We start from the raw sequence: 22,806 nt of genomic DNA on the forward strand, positions 1-22,806 counted from the left end.
TAACCCTTAGCAGCACTTGGGGTCCAAATTACCCTCAACTTTTAAAATCACGAAAAACACAACCATTTTGACCCCAAGTCCTCTTAAAGGTTAAAATTCATTTTTGCACTGTTGTTGTAAATGCTAGACCCCAATATATATTTTCCTCAAGTTTCATGAAAATCGGCCCAAAAATATATAACATTTCGCTATTTTTAAGTTTTACTTAAAATTCATAACAGTAAGGAAATTGGACTCATTCGCCTAAATATGGACAAAAAATTAGTTTTTCTTGAAAAACGCAAAATTTAAATCGCAGGTACGAAAAAACTGTAAGAGGTATTGACATAATTTTTTCATATTTTTATTCCCTATTTTGATCTCAATAAACTCCAATGTGATGATCGAAAAAATCTGAAATTTGTTTAACAAAATTTTTAAAAATTTGAAAATTGAGTTTTGAAACAGCCGTTAAAAAAAATTATTTTTTTTGGCCATACCTGCGAATATGTTAACGGTATCCTACGAAGACAAAAACTCATATACAAGTAAATATGGACATATTTTAAGTAAAAATGAGCTTTTATTTTAATTTTTCTCGAAATATCTTAATTTTTTTCCTAAATTTTTTGTTCAAGTGGCCTGAAACACGTTAATGGTCTGGCGAATTTGTAATAACTTTAAAATTTTTTAATCAAATTTTGTCATTTATATCTCATTACAACGATAATTACGTACATATTTCGATTCTTTTGCATTCAATTGCAAAAGTATTTATTTAGTAGCAAAATTTTTTCAAAAACTGAAAAATTTGCATTTTTCTCTAATTTTGGCGATAATACAGTTTTTGGGTCATTTTGAACCAAAGGAGATACAGGGTTAATTTCCAAAACTTTTTTTTAATGTAATATTCATTAGTATAAATAAATCTACATATTTCTAGAAAACAATGCAGAAAGTTAATGAGTTTCACCTATTTATTCCATATGAACAGTAAAATTTTGCATATATCTGAACTTTGACCTCGATGCGCGTCCAGAAATCGTTGCCCGATTTGACTCAAATTTTCAGCACTTAACATTTAGGCCTAGTGTCACAATATTCCACCCGGCACTCTTTGATATCTAAAAAAAAAATCGGCTGTCACTCTAATATATATATATTTGATTGACATTCCCGCGGCTTTCTGCAACATAAAATTTACGTCCTGGTAGCTGTTGAAGGTCAATTTTCAAATACGTTTCATCATCCATGATAAGACAGTTATTAAATTTTGTCAAAACTTGTTCGTAAAGTAAACGAGACCGTTTTACGGCAGTAATATTTTGCTTTTCAGTACGATTTGGATATTTAATGCTACGATATGACCGTAAGCCAGCATCCAGGCGTATTCTTCATACTGTACTACCAGGATTTTGTTTAATACAACGCACTATTTTCGTTGTAAGGTCTTGGTCTCGTCTAACTTTTTTGGTTTCTTTTTTCTTACGATCCGTGCTTAAGATTCCTCTGTAACGTTTTATAACATCATTCGCAGTACTTGATGAGTCCATATTTTCAATGGCACTTGGCCATTCAAGAATTTGGTTGGACATCTATATCTGATGTAGCATGCTGTACTGATATCCCAAAATTTCGGGTGCGTCCCTGCTTGTTTCAGCATACATCTGGCCATCTCGACTAGAGTTCTGGAGATATTTTGTCTTTCTGCCAGTAATATTTTCAGCAGTTATATTTTTTGAAAATATCCGAAGCGTCTGACTTGTGTTTCAAGAAAAACACCTCAAAATATCCGGATTAATAAGAGTAGTGTCGATAATAGTAATGAAATATATTGCATCGGAGATGGAATTACTCCTCATAGGTCCGCAATTATCGCTATGGACAAATTGTAGAAGATCAGATGTTCTATTTTCGTCACATTTCGGAAATGCTTTTATGAAATACATATTCCACATGGATACAATTTTTCCTCCTCTGAGAATTGCATTCCGTGTACCAAATTTTTTCTCATCATCAATTTTAAATCAATTTCGTTGAGGTGTCCCATTCGCTGATTACATGTGTTTATACTGCCAGATTTCGTCCAAATAAAACAGATTTCCGATTATATTTGCTGTGTAGAAATGACGGCCGTTTTTCTGGAAGTATTTTACTAGATTCTAGCGAGTAAACCGTTAACGTTGCCTTAAATATTGTTTGCCACCAAGTTATGCTTGTTATTTTAGCATTATCAAATTGTCATCGACAAAAGCACTACGTGCATCTTACTTAAATACAAAACGTATTCCTTCTTCGAGGAAATATTTATCTACATACATTAAATAAAGAGATCTTCGTCTCTAATTAAAACTTTAAATTTTGTTTGTTTTATTTTATAACAACTTTGGAAAAATTGGACTGACGCCAAACTCATACATTACCTCATCAAGGCTTGGTTTTGATGCATAGCATTTTGCTCGTACTTCAATGATGACGTTGCTTACACCTGTTATTTTCGTTTCGACGTGATTCGCCAAACTCAGCTTTTTGTGTATAGGTTTAAAATCCATGAAATTTCTTCTGTCTGTGGTCATGTGAGTTGTGCAGCCGCTATCTAGACACCAATAACTCTAGTCGTCCTTCCCACAAAAAAAAAGCAGCCTCTACAGTATTTAATATTGACTGCTGTTCGATGACGTTACTACCTTCCCTCTCTGTTGTTTTTGTTTTTGCAGTTCCTTGCAAAATGGCCTGGCTTGCCACACTTGTAAGAATTCATCGACTATTTTTGTTGTTGCTGCGTTTGTGGTCCGCTTTTTTAGATATTGAAAAATGTTTGCCACCTTTGTCGGATTCGACATATAACGCATTTTGTTCCGTTCGCTCTTCGGTTGCTTTGCATGACTTTCCTCTAAAATTTTTACTCTTAAAATTTCTGGAAGTTACAGATTTATTTTCCTCTTGTTTACCATACCACTGTGCGTGGTATAGAAAATACAATGTGATGTCCGCTGGTCTAAACACATTTTTCAAGTGGCGAAAGAAACATTCAAGTAAGTCGGTTTCTTAAAACGGTGTAGGAATTACTTCACTCCATCTGATCTGCTCAATATTTACACCATATAGTTATATCCGACCGAAAATGGAATGCAACTCCCGGCGGCATGAAATAACACCCCACGAAATAATCCCCCAAAAATATTTATTTATTTATTTACAAGTTTTAAATACATAATTAATTATGTATATAAAAATAAAGAAAGGTACTAACAACAAAGGTTTTCGACCTAATATTTCATAATAATGGCTTAAATATAATTATATATATTACAGTGTTTTAGGAGTAAATGTACAGCTTTTATGTTTTCAATTTTGATTGTTGTTAAAAGTTCAGGCAGACAAATTTTTCCGAATAAATGAATTTGAGCTTGTTTAATAAAGCTGTAGTTGAAAATTAGATGTTTTATATTTATAGGGACATTGTTGTTGCATACATGGCATTGCTGTTGAAGTGCTCGGTTAAAAATGTGTTGATGTGTGATTAATGTGTGTCCTAATCTTAGACGGCTATAAATTTGAATATCACGTCTTGAAGCTTCTTTTGGATATAAAGGTGGGATTTTAAGCAGATTAAAAATTTTGTAATGGTGTTGATAGTTTTTCCAATGTATCATTTCTTCTTCTTTAATCTTATTAAAAATAGTTCGTTGAACATCCGTTCTGTTAGAAGAGCCATATGCTATAATAGGGGCAAAAGTAGCATATTTAGTTGCTTCGTCTGCTACAGTATTTCCCATGATACCTATATGACCTGGGATCCACATAAGTTTAAATTTTGTGTGATATTTTGTAAGAAAATCTCTTATTTTTGATATAACATTGTTTTTGTTATTCAAATTTTGGGTAGCTGTAATTGTTGATTTGGAATCTGATCAAATTATGAATTTTCCCTTTATATTCCCCCAAAAATAAAATGAAATAACCCCACAAAAATTAGTACAGAGAGCAACAACAACGATTTTTGGGGAGTTATTTCATTGTTTGGGGTATTATTTCGTTTTTTTAATTTTCATTAATATTTCATATGAAATAATACCCCAAAAAATCATTATGAAATAAGTCCCCAATATAAATTTTGGGGGATAATTTCATTTTTAATTTATAAAGAAAACGTATATTATTTTGTAAATTATGTTCCGATATATTAACAACTTGTATTTATCATTCACAAAAAAAATGAGATATCAGTGTAAAGAAAGTTGTAAAGAATAAAAATTAATTTTGAAATTGAAACTGGGTTCAGAATGACTCTTTTTGGTTCAGAATGTCAAAAAATCGGTATACAATAGTACAAGTAAATAAGAGTACAGGAATAAAACTTGCAAGGCAAGAATAAGTGTGGTAACTGCTTACTTGCCAAGAATTATGTTTAACACAACCACAAGAAGGAAAAAGAATTGTATAAGGAGTTAAAGGCTCTGAATATAAATAGGGACGAATGCGAAGATCTTGCAGGAATATTATGAGGCGATACCTCTGCAATGAGCTTAATAAGATCTTCTTTCCGTAAAATTTATGAAACTTATGTTGTATGTTAGTAAGTTAAAAAATATTGTTCTATTTTTCTCTATATTTCTAATGTGGTTTGAAAATACTTTCCGAGAAAACAAATCAATTTATTTCCTCATATTTAAATAAATAAAAATTAAAATTAAAAAGATTTTAATTTAAAAGTTGTATATTTAGTCTGCTTTAACTTTTTTAATAAGAGCTATAAGGTTTAATTTAAAACCAGTTTAGTTGAAATATTGTTTTGTAAATTACTGTAATGTTTTGTAACCAAGCGCCGCAGACGAAAAATTGTGTAAAAAATAAAAAATCGCGCGATTATATTAATTCAAAATATATTTACAATTCAATATTTTCACAAATCTCATTAAACCCAAATATATTTCGTATTCAAATACAGTTTTTATTTCATCCAAAACTTTTAAAAGAGACTTCAACACAAAATGAGAAAGCTACAAGCATTGTTTTTATTCCTTGCAAACATCTCAAAATATGGGTCCATGAAATAGCTCCCAAATGAAATAACTCCCAATGAAATAACTCCCTATGAAATAATTCCCATCAAAAATTAAATTTTCATTTCGCACCAGATTAAGAAATCGTTGCAACCTGACAAAGGCCGACGATGTAAAAAGAATCTTTTCTGAGCGAATCCGGTTTTTGATACACCCCAGAGGAGAAAACATTTGTGCCCGACCAAAGGCCGGCAATGCAAAAAACTTTTCTAAGCAAAGCCAGTTTTTGATACACCCCAGAGGAGAAAACCTTTGCGCCCGGCCGAAGGCCAGTAATGCAAAAAACTATTCGGAGTGAAGCCAGTTTTTGATATTCATGGGTTCTGCTTTTGCAAAGTAGAACCTAGCAAAAATGAAATAACTCCCAATACAGTGAAATAACTCCTAATTCCCAAAATAAAATGAAATAAAGCCCAACAAAAATTTCATTGGGAGTTATTGCATTATGAAATAACTCCCAACAAAAAATTATGAAATAACTCCCTATGCGTTAGGAGTTGTTTCATAATGAAATAAGTCCTATGCTGTATGAAAAATTTGTTGGGTGTTATTTCATATTTTCGTGAGGAGTTATTTCATTTGGGAGTTATTTCACGGTACCCAAAATATGCAGTTAATACGATATGAAGCTAATGGCAGATGCTATTTCAAATGTCTCCCAAAATTGCAACTGTCCATGTTGTTGGATTACAGTTTATATATACAGTATTTTATTTTGTCAAAAGTAAATACAAACATTTGGGATATTCAAACGCTATTGTCATAAGGTCCTAATATATTATGTAGTTTAAACAAATTGTTATTGTGGTTCAAACAAAAAAAGTGTTATTTTATGATAAAACAATCAAAATAGTTCAAAAAGTTTTATTAGTTTAAAACGTTTTTGTTTGAAAAACAACAAAAATGTGTTTAAACTATAGGATATTATGACAATATGACACAATAGCAGACCGTTTGAAACCCCCAATTGTTTTTGATCACCTTCACTGTGTTTGGGGACTTATTTCATTTTAAAAATTGGGGTTCTATTTAATATGAAATAAGACCCCAATAATGGGGTGTTATTTCATTTCTGTTTGGGGCATTATTTCATTTCGTGGGGTCTTATTTCATTTTCGGGATTGGGGTTTTATTGCATATGAAATAAGGCCCCAAATTTTGGGGGGTTATTTCATTTTATTTTTGGGGTGTTATTTCGTGGGGGGTTATTTCATGCCGCCCAACTCCCATGTATGGGCTGGTGCTACAAAGTCAATTTTGGAGCTTCTCGTCCGCGTACAGGAGAGGGCGAAGGTGATTGGTGACAGTACACAGTGGGGCAGAATCGAAATTTTTTGGATGAAATCTTTTTTTGGGATAAAATCTTTATTTATTAACGAAACTCAATGAAATTTTAAACGTTTTTTATGTTTGTCATTCTAAATAACAACGTGTAAAAAAACTTGTCAAAAGGTCAAAGGCAATCCCGCAATTCCTAAAAATTGGAGCGAAAATCCCAAAAATTGTATTTTTTATAGGGTCCACATTTCCTTCGGGCTGGGAAAATACTTTGGCGATAAATAGGGAACACATCAAGGTTTCCAAAGCTGCTTTTTGTTTTCTGATCCCAGCTTTGGGATTTTAGAACATGTGGCCCAAAGTTGAATTTTTAATAAAAAAATAGGTCAAATTCCGAAGGGCGTAGGGGCGACATATTTAACAAATTGTATATGTTTTTTATACCAAAATGTTCTCCGTAAAGATACTTTAAAATAAATAAATAAAATAAATCATAAAATTGTTATATGTTCTTAAAGAATTTTTTTTTTATAAAAAAAGAGTTAAGTCACCTTTACGCCCAAAAAACTGCAAAAATCTACTATTTTTTAATATTTAAATTGAAAATCGTTTATTTTTGGATCCATAATAGATACTGACCTCAAATCTTTTGTATATTATTACTAATTTAGTTGTCTAACTAAAAAATTTCCATTCGGTCGCCCTATATTTTTAAAAGAGCGGGCCAAGGTATGGCCAAATTTTAAAATTTAAATTTTTAAATGCCTATAACTCGAAAATTAGAAGATATAAATAGCACACACAAGAAGACCTAGCCGAGCGATTTTCAAAATTATTAAAATCTTTGAAATCGGATGGGAAACAAAAAATGGAAAGTGTTTAAAAATTTTACTTGAGTCCCCATATCGACGCCCCTGGAGCATTTGTATTGCCCATTTTAATAACTTAAACTTGGCTACGCCCACGTAAAATTTTATCCTGATCGGACCAGCCGTTTAGAAATGCCAGATTTATTTCCAAAAAATTTTGATTCTGCCCCACTGTGCAGTAGTGTATCCAACTCTATTGATTCGCTGGAGCACCAACGCAATGTGTGCAGCGGTTCACTGTATGATGAAATCAGCGAACTCGTTTCTGATAACAAAACATTTTTACGTAATACACGTTTTTCATCAAGAACATATAACATATTGTGGTCGATTGGCCAGTGGACCGCATAAGACACTAAAGGCAAAATTTGTTCTTTAGACGTACTGTCCGTATGTGGAACAAACTTCCCGCTGTAGTCTTTCCTGTCATTTTCATTTAGGAAACTTCAAATCGAATGACCACAAACACTACTCCCTCTTTCATCCCTATCATAACATATTTTCTTAGTTCCAACACAATGCTTTGCATGAGTAGGGGTCATCCCCTGAGTGTTCTATTACATAAGTCCGTTATAAAACCAGTATAGTCGTATGACATCCAGCTATGGGGAACAGCTTCTTCAAATTTCCGGTTATGGTTTTTGAATACTTTAATTTGGAAATTTGATGTCTTATAAAAATTACAAAATATCAGAAAATGAAAAACTGCATACACAGGTCTACTATACTTGGTCTGTAGATATACATACATATTAGATGCAGCAAGTAAGTTTTTTCTTCATGTGTGAAACTCGCTGTCAAATGTAGTACTTATTTGTACTCATACTCAGAGCACAAGTAGGGAAGTAAAGAGAATGTTTGCTTATTAAATACGAACAAGTAAATAGAGTACCGAAAAAAAGAACACATGAAATGTGAACAAGAAAAAAAGAAGTACCTTAAAATTCATGGTCTCTTCATGTGGTACTGCAAGTATATGAGGAGCAGCAGAACAAAAGGTACTTTTTCAAATTTTTTTACAAATTGAATTTTTGGTATTTTTGTAATATTTGGGTTGAAATCTTCAAGAAAAAATCAATTTTCAAAAAAGTACCTTTTGTTCTGCGGCTCCTCTTATGCAAATAAAAAATAATAATAATTAATATCAGATTTAAGAATATATTTCTATAATTTTAATAAATAACAATTTTAAAATAGGCATAAGTGAATAAATAACAAAATATATTATAAACTTGCCTCATTTATTTCCATTTCTTATTAAGAAGAAAATATTAAATTTAAATTGTATTTGCCAAACTTCACTTAATAATGCAAGTACCTCTTGAAGTTTGGTTGTCGCTTGATACTCGATATGTCCTCTTCATGTATGTTGAGAGTGCGAGCGTAAAACAAACCTGTACTTAACTAGTAAACGTAAAGCCGAGTAACGACAAATACATACTCGGTAATTTTGTTGTTCTCAAAAATATGAACATTATTTTTATGTATATTTCGGGTAAGGGTACATACTTTACAAGTACACGTGTACTACTTAACAACAAATCCATTCATGCAGAAGTTTAATACATATAAAATTTTACATGTCCAAAATATTATGTTACACGTTAATGTTATGTAAGAATAACATTAACAACCTTTTTTGGTATTTACCTGGTCACGATAAACTAATGCCAAAATATTTAGCATTGTAGCTACATCGGGGTGATCATGTCCACTGGTTTTCTCTAAATCTTCCAAAGCTTGCTTACAAAGTGGAACAGCTACTTCGTATCTGCAAAAATATAATAATAACAATTAATTTATACATCAGAATGAATTGTAAATATATTAAATAATTCTTGGTCAACAGTTACTACCATCCAATTTTTCTCTAAATATAATTTTTTTATTTTAGAGACAATTTGCAACAACTGATCACCATACTCCCTGACATAGGGCTATAATGAGTTTTGTGACGATATTAACATGTCTGATTCGGATTTATAATGATTGTCTTGATCGGTCTTATGTTCAGCAATTCGTCGTCTGGGGGTTTAAGTGCTCTATGTGCCAAAAATGCATTTTGAGCAAGTCGATGTTGAACTTTAACATAATTTTTCTAAGAAACTACTCGATAGGATTTTGTGATTTTTATACCATATATTTGTTTTAAATTTATGGTTCTGAAGAAACATTTTTATCTCCCGATCGCATCTACAACGGGATATTTTCTAATGATGATACAAATCCTGTTTGCTCTATACGCCATCTTAAGCATATTTCCAAATACATACACGTGGAGCAAAGTAGCATTAACAAAGCAATAAAACGGTGGCATGTCATAGTGTCCATTGACATAATGTCCATGGACATTATGACACTCCAAAAGTGTCATAGTGTCCATGGACATTATGGCATTTCGCGTAGTGTCATAATGTATAATGTGTCGTAAAGTCCATGGACATACACTTTTGGAGTTACATAATGTCCATGATATATAAAAAATAATTTAAGTATTTATATTTTAATTTAACCTCTATCGAATTTAACGTTGTAAATTTAAAGTAGTAATAAGACGATAGCTACGATTTTCAGTAATTATCTTAATTTTGTGGAGTTCAGAAGTCACAAATTTTAAGTTTAAAAACTTTAAAGTGTTATTTTATTTGACAAAAAAAATGGTTCATTGAAAAAAATAAAGAACTTCCTCTCCTTACACAAAATTGTCAAAATGGCACATATAGCACTTAAAACCCCGCACGAATTATGACAACGTACTATGTGATACTGATGCGAAACCGAAGGACTATAAATCGATAACACAGTAAAACACATGATTTTGGGACTCAATTCTGACAATTGCACGTGAAACTAGCCCCAAAAATAAGAACTTCTGCATCATTAGTTTTGTCAAGTTGGCTGCCGTAATATTTTTTTTTTTATTTATTTATAATAATTCACATTTTACAATTTAATGGCCATACGAATTTTTTTGCTCAAGGTGGATTTTTATCACTTTTTCTATATTTTAACACTGTTATATCTCTGTATACCGTACGGAATATCTCTTTTGTGTCTGAAGCAAAGTTGAATACGAGAAAAAAAAGCGGAGCATACCTACCCGAAAAAAGTGCATCCAGTGCCTTAAAAATCGCAAAAATGGATTACAAATCCAATTATGGACCGATCAGATCACCATTAAATTAGGTCGTGTGATTTGTGTCTATATGAAAGTTATTTATCATGAATTTTGTATGTATACCATAATTTTTAAGAGATTTATGCACTTTAAGTGATTTTCGGAAGCGGTTCTTATATATGAGCTATGACTAATTATGGACCGATCATAATAAAATTTGCAGAGACATAACTGTTATAAGAAATATCTAAAAAAATTTAGCCATAACTGTTATATTGTAGAAATAAATTTTTGTTTCTTTAAATAATAGTTATTCTCAATGAAAATAAGTTTTGCTTTTCAATAAGTGTTATTCATAATAAATATTTTTTTTCGTTGCTCATAACTTTTATTTTCGATTTTTATGTTTTTACGTTGCCTTATAAGAGTTATTCATAATAAATATTTTTTTACGTTACTCATAACTTTTATTTTCGATTTATATTTTTTTACGTTGCCTAATAAGAGTTATTTATAATAAATATTTCTTTTCGTTACTCATAACTTTTATTTTCGATTTAACTTCACCTGAATTATCTAGACTTCAACCAATATCCGATTTTCTGATTGACGAATCGACGAATCTAAATACGTCATCGTTGTTCGGAACATCAATTAGAGAACTTGAAGTGGATTTATCTTCAGAAGATGTCAAAGGCAATACATCGCGAGAGTTATTAGCAGCTATAGCTGAAATAGAGAGCTTTAAACCTATGAGACTGGACGTAGAAGCCGATTTGTTGCAATATTAGGAAGAGAAAAAGGATACTTTTGCAATTTTTAAATAAATTGGTTCATATTGTCTATGCACTGCCGGCTAAACGGTTTTATGTTGAAAGAGCATTTTCTGCTTTGCGTATTTTGTTGACTGAGAAAAGGTGCAACTTGGCGGACAATGCGTTTGCTAAAACATTGATTGTGAAACAAAATTCTTCATAATTAAAAAACACACAATAAAAAACATCAATTTCATACTATTATATCGTCGAATGATGATTTTATTGGTGGTCGATATATGTATAATTGAATAATGCACGACTTTTAATTAACATAAACTATTTATTATTATTTCTAATTTTTACACAGTAATTAATATAATTGAAGTTAATATGTTGATGGCTAAAGAACGACTTATAATAAAGAAGAATATCAAAAAGTGTTTCTATGGTTGAGGGTTGCCATATCGACAATTATTTTACAAAAGAATTAACATTAGATATTACAAGTGCACATATAATTACAACAATTCTCCCTCACTTAAAAAGAACATTTATAAGTCCATAAATGGAATCAATGTCGAGAATAATCGCTATAATGACGTGGTGGTTTGCGTTGTCGACTGGACGTACGTCGGCTCATCGTTTCTTCAGCATTTCCAGAAGTAGATGGCAGTTGTGGTTCTTGTGGCGGTTCATTGAGTGTAGGTGTTCTAGGCAATGTAGGGACATCTCGAAATACTTGAGTTGGAATGAGAGGAAGTAAAGCCGGATGTTGAAGAATTTGTTGATCAGTATCTGAACGGTTTTCCGTATCAGAATTGGGCTGTAGACTTGATGATGTTTCAGGGATTTGTACATTAGATAGTCGTAATTGGTTTACGTGGCGTTTGAATACGATCCCGTTATCAAGTCGAACAATGTAATGAAGACGACCAAGCTTTTTAATGATAGTACCAATTCTCCACGAAGGCTTATTTACGGTGTAACACCTGGCTTGAACGCGATCTCCCTCACTTAATTTTGCAAAATGTTGAAGGTTTTAAGGCATCAAGTTGGATTCTAATCTGCCTTCCAAGGTACTGCTCAGAGGGCGATTTCCCATTTCATAGTGGTGTTGCTCTGTATCTAAAAAGTATATCTTGAATCTTTTTGGGAATGGATAATGTATCGTCTGACATGGCCGCTAATCGTTTCTTTAGAGTCTGGACATTTCTTTCGGCCAATCCATTTGTTGCTGGATGTCCAGGAGCAATAAATTTTTGGAAAATACCAGAATTTAGGCAGAATTTCGTAAATTCGTCACTTTTGAAAATAGTTGCGTTATCGGATACCATAACATCTGGAAATCCGTTTCTAGCGAAAATGTTAGATAATATTTCAATGGTTGAAGATGATCAAGTTGGGAGTAATTCTGCTCTGCTGGGGTTAATGACCTCGATGCAAAGGCAATTGGCCTTTCCACACCATCAACTATGTGAGACAAAACGCCCGATATCCCTGTGGGACTAGCGTCGCATGCAAGTTGAACCTTTAACTCAGGGTTGAATGGCATTAACACCCGATCGCTGGCAATTTCCTCTTTCAGCATATTGAAGCATTTTTGGTAACTAGAATTCCATTTAAAAACGGCATTTTTGCGTAATAACAAACGTAAACGAGTTGTTAATGTAGAAGCATTGGGTATGAATCTAGCATAGTAGGGCACCATGCCAAGAAATCGACGGACATCCTCCACACATTTTGGTTGTGGCATTTCAACTATGGCCTTTGTCTTAGAAACTGATTTTTGGACTTTGTTGTACTCCACAGTATGGCCCAAAAAAATCTATCTGTTTTTTATAGAATGTACATTTTGAAAGGTTCAAGTGAAGGTCGTACTTCTTCAATTGAGTCAAACACATTTTTAAGTTCGCTTTGCACTCGGCTAAACTCTCACCATGTACCACAATGTCATCAAAATATGCTTCTGCTTTTGGAATTTCACGCAGTATTTGATCCACGATACGATTGAATTCAGAAGGCGCTGTCTTTATTCCAAATGACAGGCGATTCATACGAAATATGCCTCGATGCGTCGAAATTGTCTGAATTTCAGATGAAGATTCATCAACTGGGACGTGTAAGTAGGCTTTGTAAAGATCAAGGCGGCAGTAGTACTTCGAATTCTTCAGTCTATTGAAAATTTGATAAATTTTTCGTATTGGGTAGTGTGCACTTACCAACCTTTGATTTACGCCCACCTTGTAGTCGACGCAAAGTCGAACGCCTCCGTCAGCCTTCGGAATAACCACTAGTGGTGAACCCCAGTCACTGTTGGCAACTTTGGTGATAATTCCGCCTTTTTCCAGTTCGTCGAGCTCCTTGTTAACTCGTTCTGTTAACGCATAAGGGATTTGACGCTCTTTTGTGTAGCTAGGCGTGGCATTTTCACGCAATTGCAATGTAACCTTGTAATTAGGTATACACCCAATTTTCTGGTCAAAAACAGACGCAAATTCGGTCATTAAATCTTCGATTTGTTCCGAATCAGTAATTGAATTGATCACAACCATGTTTAACTTTCTTTGATCCAATTCGTTAAGGTTAATACCTAGGCGACGTATCCATGTTCTACCTATTAGAGCCGTACAACCATCCGGTACAACGTAAATGTCATCAAAGATCGAAACGTTGTTGAATTTTATATGCACACGAACCTTACCTTCTGAATTAAATGTATTTTGTGTATAGGAGCGGAAAACTATATTTGTTGGTGTTACTACGTTAGGCAATTTAAGTTCTTCGAATATGCTTCTGGGTAAAAATGAATAACCGGAGCCAGAGTCTACTTCAAATTTTACAGTTTTACCTTCTATCGCAATGTTTGCATAATAGCGCTCAGAGTTTGTATTTGCGTAGTCATTTCGGTAAACATTAACAATTTTATAGATTCCGTAGTCAATTATCACTACTAACTTGATTTGTAGAGTTTTCCCGTGTACTGGGGTTATTTTTAGGTCCAGCATTAGGACTATCCGCCAAAAGGGAAGCAATGAACACTTTTGCTACATGCCCGTATTTTGCACACAAATTGCACTTTAATTTTGAACCGGAACGACACTCCCTGGCAAAATGGTCATTTCTGCCACATCGTAAACATAATCCGGCAATACCCAATTTCTCGTAATTAACTTTACGTTTGTTTTGTTGTTGAATTTTGGGACGACTTATTTCTTTTTTCTTATTGAAAATTATGTTTACAGTCGCGGTGGATGAATTTGATGCAGCCTGTGACAATTCCTTTGCATCACACTTCGCTGCCTCGAGCGCCAACGCCTTCAACACAATTTCTTCAAATTTAGATTCATTTGATTGAAGTAGTTGCTCACGAATGCCGTTGTCATTAATGCCACGGATAAATTGTGCCCTTAAAAACACATCAGCAATTGAACTTTTACACTCGCAATCGGACACAAACTCACAATCGATGATATCAGTGCGAAGTACCACCACTGACTGTCCCTCACTCTGATATTTAGATAAAAATTTGTGTTGTGCCACCAGCACGTTCCTCTTTGGTGCCAAATAATTTTCCAATAGCTTCAACAATTCTTCGTACTGGAATTCGGCTGCTGCTTTTGGGGTCGCTAATGCCGTCACTCTATCAAAATGCTTAGCGCCAATCGAATTGAGGAGGAGCTTCGTACAATAATCCTTATTGCTATCGACGTTCTTCATTTTTATATAATTTGTGAACCTCTGTATATAATTTCTGAATGTCTCTTTGGCTGGATCGAAAGCTTCGAAGTTAGGAACCAACGCTGTGTTGATGATGCTGCACTTGAGGAGGACGCCAACATAGATATTTGCGTTACTAAATCCTGTTGCGCTTTCATGAACATTGCAAATTGATCGGCATCCATTTTGTTTTTATAAGCTTGCACTTGCTTTAACAAAAAAAAACAATATTAATTGCACAAAAATTTTACGCTCGTCGCCAACTATTATATTGTCGAATGATGATTTTATTGGTGGTCGATATATGTATAATTGAATAATGCACGACTTTTAATTAACATAAACTATTTATTATTATTTCTAATTTTTACACAGTAATTAATATAATTGAAGTTAACATGTTGATGGCTAAAGAACGACTTATAATAAAGAAGAATATCAAAAAGTGTTTCTATGGTTGAGGGTTGCCATATCGACAATTATTTTACAAAAGAATTAGCATTAGATATTACAAGTGCACATATAATTACAATACATACCAAGCTTATTTTTTGCGACTTTAAAGGTCAAATTCAATGTAATGTAAAAATATATAAATCGAAAATAAAAGTTATGAGCAACGTAAAAAAATATATATTATGAATAACACTTATTAGGCAACGTAAAAAAAATATAAATCGAAAATAAAAGTTATGAGCAACGAAAAAAATATTTATTATGAATAACTCTTATTTGAAAACGTAAAAATTATTCATTGATTTATGCCTAACTTTTTCAGTCTCAAAAAATTTAATAACAGTTATTTTTGGTCTCTGAAAATTTGGTACATATAATTTGTTCGGCCCAAGGACGATGCCTATTGAAATTGTCTGAAATCGGTCCATTATTTCACCTAGCCCCCATACAAATGTCCTCCCGAAATTGGAGTTTAATTTATATATGTATCTACACATATTTCGCTTCAAATTAGTTTTATATATACAAAATTTATGTCACCAAATTTTATTATGATCGGTCCATAAAACAGTACAACATTTTTCAGTTCATTGCTTTGGGAATCAATTCTGACAATTGCACGTGAAAGTAGCCCCCAAAATAAGAACTTCTGCATCATTAGTTTTGTCAAGTTGGCTGCCGTAATAAATTAATGGCCATACGAATTTTTTAACTCAAGGTGGATTTTTATCACTTTTTCTATATTTTAGCACGGTTATATCTCGTATACCGTACGGAATATCTCTTTTGTGGCTGAAGCAAAGTTGTAGATATTGAATAGTAGATACATATAAAACAAAGAATATATACACATTAGAGTGTCCCTTAAGGGTGGATTAGCCGACTGTAATGTAATGTAACCTTAACGGAACGGAACAGCTGATCGTTTCTATTGTGTGTAAAGTAGTTAAAGCAGTTATAGTGACAAAATGTAACGTAACTGTAACGTCTGAACCTGTTAAAAACAGAATTTCTTTACGTTTCAACGTGACATTTACTAACGGTGTTGTCAACTTGTTGATTTTAAAAGTCTTGTATAAAAAATACTTCTGCTAGAACGCTTAACAATATTTTCAATGTTCTAAAAATGTTTTAAATATTTCAATAATATAAATACATAAATAAAAAACAAAATGTAAGAAAAGATAAACTCACTGTTTATTGTTGATTTTTTGTATAAGCTTTGATATTTTTACAAATAAAGCTTGAGTGTCTGTAATTCTCATTCACTCTATAGTTTGATTTGTATAATATCTTTAGTTTTTCTAAAGCCTTTTGGGAAAAGGTTTCCTGATGATCTGGCCTAAGCAACCAGTGAAATGCGCATAGTCTACGTTTACAATGCAGAAATTGAAAGCTAGACAGACGAAGTTTGAAGGCGAGGTGTTGAAGAGGTACAGTGTGTATTACACAGGTTTAGGTTAGTTCAAAAGAGAATGAGAAAAATGTCTGCCTTTCAATTTCTGCATTGTAAAAGGGGACAAAGGAACTAGCATATCCCACAACAATAAATGTCAGTGAATTTATCAATAATTGGGAAATTTAGCACAATTCTTACTAAAAACAAAATTTTTTTATTGTTATGGTAATATTTACTTATTATACAAATTAGTTCACACAAGCATTTATAAAATGTATACTAATAATAGTCGAAAGTAATAAGTTTGAAAATATTAAATTAATATTTTGTATAGACAAATTAAGTTAACAATTAGGGCCATTATTACAACTTGCCTTTATGTTCGAAATAGTGAAAGGTGAAAATAGAAAAAGGTACCCTTAAAGTTAACTATTACTATTACGAACATAAAGGCAAGTTGTAATAATGGCCCTTAGTATAAAGTACAATACAATATTAATTAATTTTTAAGTTATCGGACCTTTAATAAATAAAGTCTGTATGACAAGGTAATAAATAATATTTATAATTGTCTGCTAATGGGTTAATATAAACATATATGAAGTCACTTCGAAGCACTTCACAATGATGATGAATACATTATGTGTAAAAAATACGGTTTATATGTAAGTACTATTACCAAAAAAGTTTAATAATTTTTTTTTAAAATCGCAGAAAAAAATTATAAAATCGCTTGAACAGTACTTAAAACAATTGTGTTGATAACACTTTCAAACAGCTGTTTAAATTTGTTTGTTTATGTCAAAAACATATTACACGTTTTTAATGTTCTATAATCGCACTAAAGTGTTACGTTAAGTCAACATTACGGTTACATTACATCAACGGTCGGCTAACCCAGCCTTTAGAATTAAATTTTTGGAAATGTTGAGACGGTACCCCCTGAAAACTTGTGTAATGACATAAAATACCACCAAAAATGTTTAGCTTGTTCTAAGAAGGGCAACACGTGCCGACTTAGCGATTTAGTTTTGAGGTGCATTTACAAGGGGAATTTTTAAAAAAACTGAAAAAAATGCATTTTTTCCCCTTGTAAATGCACCTCAAAACTAAATCGCTAAGTCGGCACATGTTGCCCTTCTTAGAACAAGCTACAATTTTTTTTGGTGGTATTTTATGTCATTACACAAGTTTTCAGGGGGTACCGTCTCAATATTTCCAAAAATTTAATTCTAACCCAGCAGTTAAGCAAGTAGTCAATGTATGCCTTAAAGACAGTAATTGTCACAAATGTCTTATCACTTCGCTAACTCCAATTTATATATTTTGGTCATTTGACACGTGTGTGCACTTTGTAGTGCAGAGAGAAGACAATTGGTTACTTTATACATCCCAAGTAATCTAGCGTGAAGACAATTGACACTTAAGTGTCTCTAAGTAATCTGGAGTGTAGTCACTTTAAACGTTTTGTGAGTAATTCGTACAAACTGGTTTTATACAAATTGTGTTGATATAATTCTCATACAGTTTATTTCTATTTTTGCTTAAGTATCTAGTATCCCATGCAACACAGCATGAAGTCAATAGTCACTTTAGTGTCTCTTAGTAACCTATGGAGATGTCACTTCATACTTTTTTTTGTACTGCACTTTATTTTACCCACCAGAAGCGTTGACTACTTTCGATCAGCTATCAGATAGTCACATTGTATCAAAAGAGTCAATTGAACCCCTGCTTAGCACATGTACGTGTTAAAATAACTAGTCAAGTAGCTGATCAAGTAACCAGTTACAAAGCTAGTAAGGTAACTGACGCTATGTTGCCTACTTTGGACCAGCTATTAGACAGTCCCATTGTAATCAAAAAGAGACAATTGACCCCCTGCCTAGGACATGCCCGTGTTAAAATGAGTAGTCACGTGGCTATCGAAGTAACTAGCTCCCACCCTAAAGGATGGGTAAAATCACTAGTTCGGTACTGTCTCCTCGAACTGCTGGGAAGGGACACTCTAATATACATACAAACAAACAATTTATAAATCATATTTTCTAGCAATTAATCATGGATTTTTTTCCACCAACAAAATTCGACGTTATTATTTTGTTTAAAGTGAAAAACTCCTCTGTGTGTGCAAAACTTCGATATAAGTAAATATTTATACAAGGCCACCAAACTATCTAATAACGATTTGCTGTGGTCAATAAAAGCTTCCAGTAGAGGTTCAAAAGTGGAAAATTAACGAATCTATATATATAAAATACAAAAAATGTTTCTACCTATGTCCGTTATAGACTCTGAGACCATCCAACCGATTAGCTATAAACTGGTATCATTGTAAAGAAAATTTTCTAAATATGGTTTTAGACACCTAAAATACTATCCATTCTTAAAGAAGATTTTCGAATTTTCTCATACAAACATTTTTCATCTAATATACATGTTCCGAATGAACTCAAAAACGGCTGGACCGATTTTAATGAAATTTTCAGGGAATCATCAGAATAGCCTCTTGGGTAACACTCTAAAGTCAGATTTTTGATTTTCAGTCTGTGGGCGGAGGGGTGTGGCAAAATCAAATTTTTACATTATACCCTTAATGCCATCTATCTTACATATAAATAGGCCACACGTTTTTTTGTGGTACACCTTTAAGTATGTTATTGTCCACCAATATTGATGAAACATATATGGTTTAAAAGGCTATTTTCTCTAGATTTGCAGAACATAATTTTTTTAAATTCTTTCCATAAATGTGGTAAAAAGCATTTAAAAGTGGTCGAATTGCGGCCACCGGTCGATCCTAGTATATATAAAAACCGCTGGACCGATTTTGATGAAATTTCCGGGGAATCTTCAGAATAGCCCAGCGGGTAACACTGTATAGTCAGATTTTTAATATTCGGTCTGTGGGCGGAGGGGCGTGTAAAAATCAAATTTTTACATTATACCGCTAATGCCCTATATTTCATAAAAATGGATGTGTGTATGTATGTTCCGTATGTACTCATAAATGGCAGGACCGATTTTGATGAAATTTTCACGGAATCTTCAGAAAAGCCTCTTGGGTTAAAGTCTAAAGTTAGTTTTTTTGATTTTCGGTATGTGATAAACAATTTAGTTTACTCTTGCATATTAGGTGCATGAATAAGAAATTTCCATACTGAATTCATTGAAACCAGCTGAAATGCCATGTATTAACATTGAAGGTTGGATCACCGACTTTATCCGACACTGTATATTAAAATCGAGATCGAGATGCAATATAAAACAGATGTTTTCTAAGGGCCAGCAACGCGGACCGGGTTCAGCTATCTATCTATCTATATATATAAAAATGGATGTTTGTATGTGGGTATGTATGTGTGTATGTATGTTCCGAATGAACTCAAAAACGGCTCCACCGATTTTGATGAAATTTTCAGGGAATCTTCAGAATAGCCTGGCGGGTAACACTGTAAAGTCAGATTTTTGATTTTCGGTCTGTGGGCGGAGGGGCGTGGCATTATCAAATTTTTACATTATACCGCTAATACCATCTATATATATAAAAAACTTCTGGACCGATTTTGATGAAATTTTCGGGGAATCTTCAGAATAACCCAGCGGGTAACACTGTAAAGTCAGATTTTTTTTTAATATTCGGTCTGTGGGCGGAGAGGTGTGTAAAAATCTAATTTTTACATTATACCGTTGATGCCATTATATATAAAAACAGATGTGTGTATGTATGTTCCATATGGACTCAAAAACGGCTGGACCGATTTTGATAAAATTTTCACGGAATCTTCAGAAAAGCATAGCGGGTAACACTGTAAAGTCATGTACATAAATACTTTTTTTATTTCCAACGTTCAAACAATGACAATTTTCATTTTGTTGCTTAACATCATTCTAAAAATTAATGATTTGGTGTAAGCGAAAAAAGGAATACATTCCAAAACATGCCCGGTACTATAGAAGTTCTTTTATATTATCAATCGATGATAAACAATTTTGTTTACTCTTGCAAATTAGGTGCATGATTAAACAATTTCCATATGAAATCTATTAAAAAAATAATATTTTGAATAACTCTCCGCATATCACTTTTAATAAAACATAACGGTTTTATTCAAATAAAATTTGTTTTCGAATGGGCATCTACGTCTAGAGTCGCAGAAACGGGAAGAGAACGATAATCACGGCTTCAGCAAATGCGTCGCAGTGCATCTTCATCGAGTGCTGCAGAAACACCTCAACAGCATATAGTTGTTCGCTCCCGAATGGCTCGATCAAGAGAAAGAATCGATTTAAAGTTGCTCATATTTTATAATAATAAGTATGATGACTACAGGAATCACAAGGATGTTCTAATTGGCGCAATGAACAAACATTACTTACATTGTAGCATTTTGAAGTTCCCTAAGGAATCCCCGGGAATGTGCTGTTCGAACGGTAAAGTTATTCTGCCACCAGTTATTGAGTGGTCTGAGCTACTAAGTTACATTTCCATACAGCACAACACATGCTTTCAAATGACGTCGGCTTCATGCCCACCTTTAAAGTTCAAGGCCAAATGTACCACAGATTTGGGTCATTGCTTACGCTTCCCAATGACGATACGAAAAATTCCAATTGATCCCTCCACAAATGAGATTTCATTTCCGGACTTCTGCTAAATGCAAATGAATATTCAAGACGTTGTCGACAAAGTATTCTCAAGTCTTACAACGAACTACAACAATTCGGATTGTCTGTGGGAACATGCAATTTTGGCACCAACAAATTATTATGTTAACAAGATCAATAAGCAAATGCAATTGAAATTGCCTAGCATAACAATAAAATACAAATAGATTGACATGCAGTAATGAACGAAGAACAAGCCGTCGATTATCCTACTGAATTTTTGAATTCATTGGATCACCGACTTTGTCCAAAACTGTATATTAAAATCGAGATGCAATATAAAACAGAAGTTTTCTAAGGGCCAGCAACGCGAACCGGGTTCAGCTAGTATTAAATAAATAAATTAAACGAGTAGGTATAATTTATATGGAAAAGTGTTTTAAAAAAAAATGTTTTAACGACATTATAAAAAATGTTTCTTTTGTGTGCTAACGGGTGTGACAAATACATCTACAAAAAAAAGAACAGTTACTAACAGTACCTATTTCATAATTTTTATACTTATAGGATAAAAGTGTATTTTACCCTTAAAAGCCTTACTGTTTTTTTTAATATGCTGAACAATTAATTATTATATACTTAATATGCATTTCAAAGTAACTGTATTGAAAATTTAAAAAAATACTAAATGACAAAATGCCAATAGATGTCAGAAACGTTTTAATACCACTATGTGAACAATATGCTGACATATTCACCTTGAAAGATGGCAAGATGAACATAAATAATTTTTATGAGCAAAAATTAAGACTTAATGACACATCGCCAGTTTACGTAAAGAATTATCGCTTATATGCACATAGAAGTGATATAAGAAAATAAGTTCAAAATTTACTTGATAATGATTTAGTGGAACCTAGCCAGAGTTCGAAAATAAACCGTACCTTATTCGTACCGTACATTTCAAGAACACATTCCCTTCATCTGTTTTTAGTGTTTGCGCACATGTACATTAGAGTGACAATCAGTTGTATGGAAACAAATTTTTGTTAAAATTTTGAAGAGTGCCGGGTGGAATATTGTGACACTAGGCCTAAATGTTAAGTGCTGAAAATTTGAGCCAAATCGGGCAACGATTTCTGGACGCGCATCGAGGTCAAAGTTCAGACATATGCAAAATTTTACTGTTAATATGGAATAAATAGGTGAAACTCCTAAAGTTTCATGAAAATCGGCCCAAAAATATGTAACATTTCGTTATCTTTTCATTAGAAATTCCAAATATTGAAAAATTTGGCATTTGACCTTCACGATTCAAAGGTTATCGTTTTCCGATTTTAGTAAAACTTTCAGAACATATTTAAAATTACAAGGACTATAATATTATGAATAGGTTTTACTTAAAATTTATAACAGTAAGGAAATTGGACTCATTCGCCTAAATATGGACAAAAAATTAGTTTTTCTTGAAAAACGCAAAATTTCAATCGCAGGTACGGAAAAACTGTAAGAGGTATTGACATATTTTTTTCATATTTTTATTCCCTATTTTGATCTC

General features: G+C 32.8%; 1 protein-coding gene across 2 annotated transcripts in view; it reads right to left on the minus strand.

The window, feature by feature from the left end:
- Positions 1 to 22,806, minus strand: part of Klc (kinesin light chain) — a 331,732-nt gene that overhangs the window by 169,347 nt on the left and 139,579 nt on the right. For both annotated transcript variants that reach the window (XM_065503173.1, XM_065503172.1), the window contains exon 3: positions 8,843 to 8,963. In XM_065503173.1, coding sequence (XP_065359245.1) covers positions 8,843 to 8,963 — 121 coding nt within the window. The remainder of the gene's footprint in view (positions 1 to 8,842; positions 8,964 to 22,806) is intronic.

Source organism: Calliphora vicina, chromosome 3 (genome assembly GCF_958450345.1).
Source record: "Calliphora vicina chromosome 3, idCalVici1.1, whole genome shotgun sequence".
In the NCBI taxonomy this organism is placed as follows: domain Eukaryota; kingdom Metazoa; phylum Arthropoda; class Insecta; order Diptera; family Calliphoridae; genus Calliphora; species Calliphora vicina.